We start from the raw sequence: 6,154 nt of genomic DNA, 5'->3' as shown, positions 1-6,154 counted from the left end.
CGTAACGCCCTTGCATGCTTGCGCTTGGTGGGTGCCCCCTTGCTTGGAGTCTTCTACGGAAGTAGACTCTGAATAATCCTACGAGCAGTTTTCAGAGCGAATAAACAAATCCAGCCATGATCTACACTGCAGGTACCTATCCCTTGTCATGCACTTTTCACGGGTAGACAAGTTAAGATTCTCACTCACTTTTTGCAAAAGATGCGTACACCAGCAAAACCCTGAAAGTAGTATCCGTAGGTAACAACTTTAAAGCCAGATCTACCTAAACCATCCCAATCTATTCCTAGACTTCACGGCAGTTGAACCAGTGCTTCAATAAGTCCTCTTGCCGCATTCATCTTTCACCATTCCTCTTAGCAAACCTTTACGTGCTGTGGATCAACTAAGCAATAACCACCCAAAACCTCACATGCCAATCTAACCATATACAAACACTTTTTGAAGGCAATTATTAAAATAAACATACAAAAAACAATAATCATTGCAATACATCTATACATCAGTTGCCCAGCAGGAAGAAGGCCCAGGATGCCACTAAACCAACATCGAGTAGCTCAGCATGACATTAAAGGCTTTGCATTCAAGTTGAATCCCAAAAAATTCAAAATGCATGCAAAAAGCCATGTTTCTCCCTCCAAACAAAGCATGGCAACGAGAGTTGCTGACTCTTACATGCATACCCAAGTACCCTGCTGTTCCTGGGCTTTCAATCTGAGCCATTAGTGGGATGAGGCCCTTTGATTGCAAGGGCCGAACTAGAAAGTGGCTCACTCAAACTGTCCTCAAGCCTACTTTTGGAATTTTCTTCCTGGCCGGAAACTTGACCATTAACCCTAGAAATTAATGAATCGCCTAGCTGAAGTATTAAACATGGGGCTGCCCCTAACTGAAGCCTTATGCTTGATACTTGTAGTCCATTTTGAAGAAAGGACTTAAGCTCTAATTGATTTTGCAAGCTGTTACTAGAAGCAGGATCAACCAACCTAAGCTCTGATTGATTATTCAGGGTGCCACTAGAAGAAACATCAAGCAAACCAGCTTTACTGCAGACATCTTTCATAGGCGGATCATCTAAGCCTTGATTTGGGTCAACAATATCACACAATTGAAGCTTTATATTTGATGATTGCACGCCGCTTTCTATGACCAATGAAAGCAGCATGTCCTGTGACATCTTTTCTTTGTTTCGAGAAGTTTCTGAATGAACCATGCTGTCATCAAGTTCCTTGGCTGGAAAATTAGGAGTTGTGTTGTCACCAGATCCATTGGCTGAAGCGCAAGGAACCTGGCTGAGAGCACTTGCACTCGCAGAATCGGCAGCTACCAGCTCTAGGTTTGAAGACTGTACAGTACTATGGGTAGCTGGTAAACCCAAGCGCTGTTCACCTGGCAGCCCTTTGCCTGGGCATGTGGTAACAGATGTACCACTTTCATGGACCGCACCTTCTCCACCTACCTTGTCAGACTGATTTGCTGGGACCTTGGAGTATGCAGGCACATTAATTACATTTTGGGCCCTAGTTTTCCCAACCATCTGGACAAGTGCCAAAGCTAGAGGCTGCCTTTGCATCTCATTGTTCAAAGGAACTGGGCTACTGCCACTAAAAGACTCACCAAGTGGAAGTTGTGAACTAACCGTTTCCCCAACAATCTCGACAGGTGCCAAAGCTTGAGGTTGCATTTGCATCTCATCATTAGATGAAACTGGTATACTGTCATTAATGGTAGCTGAAGGCTTTTCAGACTTTTCAATCTTGGCAACCCCCTCCTGTCGCTCAACAATCTGGACAGGTTCCAAAGCTTGAGGTTGCATTTGCATCTCATCATTAGATGAAACTGGTATACTGTCATTAATGGTAGCTGAAGCCTTCTCAGAATTTTCAACCTTGGCAACCCCCCCGTGTCGCTCAATTGAAGCCTGCACAAGCGAGTTGGGATCTGTACTATCACCTGGCTGGAAAACAGTCTGTAGAACTTGTACGACATGTGCTTGACTGCAGCAAGAAGATCCAGTTATATTAATCTCATTTCCAAAAGCCAGTCCAGTTGATTCACTTACATGACTATACAAACCAGCATTGTCTTCTGCTGTCATCCGCACATCTAAAGTCAAAGATTGGCCTCCAGAAAGATTCGGACTCTTCGAGAGAGAATGATCCTGCATGGTCTGCGCCATAAACCCATCTTTTGAAATCCTGCCTTTTTCACAAGTCAAAACATTGAGGGCACCACTGGCACAGAGTAACGAGCAGTTTTCTGGCCCTACTTCCATCTGTTCCATCAAAAGTTCAGTAGAGACTTCAAAAGAGGGTCTTGTCAATTTTCTCCTTCGCTTGGCTGGTGGGTCATCAGCACTTACTGTAGCATTGCTGCCGTTAGCTCTTCTTCGCTTAAAGTTGACTGAAACCTCTTTTGCGTCCTCATTTCTTACATCAGCTTTACATCCATCCTGAGTGGAACCACCATTCATCATCACAACTTCCAACTTAGACTGTGTACTGGGTACCTTCAATGGCGATATTAAAACAGGTTTTCCAACAGGCTTTTCTCTCTTATAGTTACATTGAGCTCCCATAGGTGGCTTTGAGCGCCCAGAGATTCTCGACCAGACAGACTTGTCATTTGATCTATCATTATACAGCTGTGATTCATTCCCAGAAATCACAAGCATTCCAGTGCTTTCTTGCTCCGTCACAGTGCTGCACACTGGAATGCTGTCGCCTGTATCGGAATACACACAATTATTAGTGTCTTGAAAGCTTATACTACTTGCTTTCAACATATCAAGTCTTGTACTGAGGTGATCTCCACGATTGATGAGACTAGCAGCATCAAAATTCAGATGGTAGCAGTTGCTGTAAACAAAATCAAGAGCATCAGCAGGAAGCGAAACCAAGGAACCTGTGGTATTTACTATATAGCCGGGTTCACTACAATTGCTGTGGGGATTTTCATTACTTCCATGGACATTATTCAACCTGTCCTCAGACACACAGATTGTTTGATCTTGTAGAATCCAACAATTGGATGGGCATGTACTAATTGGCAGCGATGCAACGTTAACCAGAAGATCTTCAGAATAAGGATGGGTCACACCATCCGTCAGAAATAATGGTTCATCATTTTCTGCACCGTAAGTTTCAGAAACACACTGCTTATCTTCAAATTCCAAAATTTCAGAGTGCATATTTCCCCCTCCATAATTCTTCTTGGCAATAGAGTATTTTCTCATAAACATGCTGGAAAGATGGCATACCTATCATAATCATCAACATAAAGAAAGATCAGATTGACTCCCTGAATTCAGATGATGTTCATCATGCATGTGTAAGACGATAAACAATCTTCGCACCTGATCTTCAGAGAGATCAAACTGGAACTTGTCAAAGGAATAGTAATTGTCCCTAATGGCTTCACAAAACTCCTCCTCTTTCAAAGAGACACATTCTCCGAGGACCTTGACACGCACCTAGAATGGAAAGGCAGGCACAAACAGAACAGCATCCAAACTATTTTTCAGGCAGAGCATCACCATGGCATTGACTGAAATAGTCCGTGGCCTCAGAAGCAGAGACTATGCACGTGTCATAAAGCTTACAAGCCAAAACGTATCATGTCCTGGTTACAAAGCAAGATGCCGGAACGCAAGTAAACAAAGCTTCTAAGTCAAAACTAAATTAAGTTTTAGATGAACCTGACACGGAAAAGAACCCCCTGAGTAGGCATTCGGGATGATGTCCATATCTCCATAAGAGGTTGCTTCAAACACTCCCCATAGCTCTCGCCTTTCAAACTCGAACAGGAAAAGCTTCATGCCGGGAACTACCCGCTCCACCAAGCTCTTCTTGTTGATCGGTAGGCCGAAAAGGCGATGTTGCAGACATTCTCTCCTGGTCCGCCTGTTGCACATAAAGATGGCACCGAAAAGCTTGCTGTCGTGGCCATGGCCCGCACACCTGTCATCGATTCGGGGGCCGAGCCTGCGGTGGATGGAGCTCTGTGACTTCTTGATGGAAGAATCATCCTCCTGCTTCTTCTTCCTCTTCTTGCGATCGAGCTCTTCGTTTAGGTCTTGCAGTAAAGCGATAACTAGGAGGTCAGAGGATGTGCTAGGTGTAGATTTAGGTTTAGGTTTCGAATGGGTAGGCATAGTTGAAAGCTATGGCGTTTCACTGTGTGGAAGGAAAGGGGTAAGGACGACACGAAAACAACTTTTGGCTATGGCGGGAAGGATTGGATCGCCCAGTGAGGGTTTCTGTAAGAGAGACAGGCACAGAGAGAGAGCTATGGCGGGAGAGAAGACCGAACACCGCCGGGCCACACTTCTCGGGCAGGCAAGGAGGAGACCTTTGGAAATTGATAGGCGTATATACTAGTATTGGACAAATGCACATGGTTCTCTCTCTCAAGCGCACACATACTCTCTCAAATGTTCAAACTCTCTCTCTCTCTCTCACACACACGCACACACACATGTACACACCTCTCTTTCCCTCACACACACACGTGCACGCACGTACGCATGCATACACTTCCTTCTCTCTTCTCACACTCTCAAGCGCACATATACTCTCTCAAATGTTCAAACTCTCTCTCTCACACACACACGCACACACATGTACACACCTCTCTTTCCCTCACACACACACGTGCACGCACGTACGCATGCACACACTTCCTTCTCTCTTCTCACTCTCCCACACATAGAAACGCTCTCTCTCTCTCTCTCTTTCTCTCTCTCTCTCTGTCACACACACACACACAAACATACACACATGTAAATATTAGTATATACAATATTATGTTTTAAATACATACACATATATTTATACATACATATATACATATATTTAAAAATATAAACACACATGTAAATATTAGTATATACAATATTATGTTTTAAATACATACACATATATTTATACATACATATATACATATATTTAAAAATATAAATACACACAGACATAATTTTAATTAAATTTTAATGTGTTGAGATGGGTGGTAAGTTGTGCTCACTGTTAAATATATAGGTAGATATATTATACACTCACAGATACGCATATATATATGTGTGTGTGTATACATATACATATATATGTATATACGTACATATATATACATATATATGTATATGTATACACATATATATGTGTGTGTGTGTAAATATATATATATATATATATATATATATATATATATATATAAGTATGTAAGTATGTATAAATAGATAAATGTAAATAAACACACACATATATTTTTCAATTTAATTTATATTTTATTAAAAGCTACTTTTTGCTCTCTTTTCACCCTCTCACTCGTTACACCTCTCTCTCCCCAAGCCTGCCCCATCTCGCTCTCTCTCAAGCACACGCACATAGATGTAGATGTACGCACACGCATGCATACACTCTCTCTCTCACACACACACACACATATACACACCCGCACATGCACTAATGCAAACGCCACACTCTCCTCCCACACAAACTATCTCATACATAGAAATTCTCTCTCTCTCTCTCTCTCTCTCTCTCTCTCACACACACACACACACACACATATAATTTCAATTGATTAAATTTTAATGATGGGGTTGCGTGGTGAGGTATGCTCACTATCAAACAAATGCATCTTACATGTATGTCTCTCTCTCTCTCTCTCTCTCTCTCTCTCTCTCTCTCGCACACACACACACACACACACACACACACATGCACGTGCACACCCTTTCTCACTCTCATACACGCACTCTCTCTCTCTCTCTCTCTCACTCACTCACACACACACACACATGTACACACCTGTGCATGCATTAATGCAAACACACTCTTCTCCCTCCCCTCCATCTCTCTCTCTCTCTCTCTCTCTCTCTCTCTCTCTCTCCCACATATAGAAACTCTCTCTCACTCTCTCTCTCTTACATACATGCATGCACACACACTCTCTCTCTTTCTTAAGCATGCGCATACACACACATATGTAAATATATATTATCTATAATAATATGTTTTATTATATTTAGAGACATATAGACATGTGCATTTATAAAATAAATAAACACACATACACATATATTTTTAATTAATATTAAAGTTTAATAAGTGGGGATGCATGGTGAGGTGTGCTAGCTCTTAAATAAGTGTATCTT

The 6,154-nt window shown here is 42.0% G+C and overlaps 1 protein-coding gene across 1 annotated transcript; it reads right to left on the bottom strand.

The window, feature by feature from the left end:
- Nucleotides 1-438: 438 nt before the first annotated feature.
- Nucleotides 439-4,398, bottom strand: LOC147634405 (uncharacterized). The gene is made up of 3 exons (XM_086805566.1): nt 3,698-4,398; nt 3,356-3,472; nt 439-3,259 (listed from the first exon to the last, which is right to left on the bottom strand). The coding sequence occupies exons 1-3, from the start codon at nt 4,151-4,153 to the stop codon at nt 710-712; spliced, it is 3,123 nt and encodes a 1,040-aa protein (XP_086661692.1). The 5' UTR covers nt 4,154-4,398; the 3' UTR covers nt 439-709.
- Between the last annotated feature and the right edge of the window lie 1,756 nt (nt 4,399-6,154).

This window comes from Cibotium barometz, chromosome 11 (genome assembly GCF_041138505.1).
Source record: "Cibotium barometz isolate CiBa-2024 chromosome 11, ASM4113850v1, whole genome shotgun sequence".
Taxonomy (NCBI): Eukaryota; Viridiplantae; Streptophyta; class Polypodiopsida; order Cyatheales; family Cibotiaceae; genus Cibotium; species Cibotium barometz.
Note: the sequence above shows the minus strand (reverse complement) of the source record. Positions and strands in the feature narration are given on the sequence as shown.

Excerpts from the sequence above, each read along its gene's own strand:
- LOC147634405 (XM_086805566.1), bottom strand. The coding sequence starts at position 4,153 with ATGCCTACCCATTCGAAACCTAAACCTAAATCTACACCTAGCACATCC. Across the intron at positions 3,473-3,697 it reads GGGGTTCTTTTCCGTGTCAG|GTGCGTGTCAAGGTCCTCGG; the intron begins GTTCATCTAAAA and ends TTTCCATTCTAG. Across the intron at positions 3,260-3,355 it reads TTGATCTCTCTGAAGATCAG|GTATGCCATCTTTCCAGCAT; the intron begins GTGCGAAGATTG and ends TGATTATGATAG.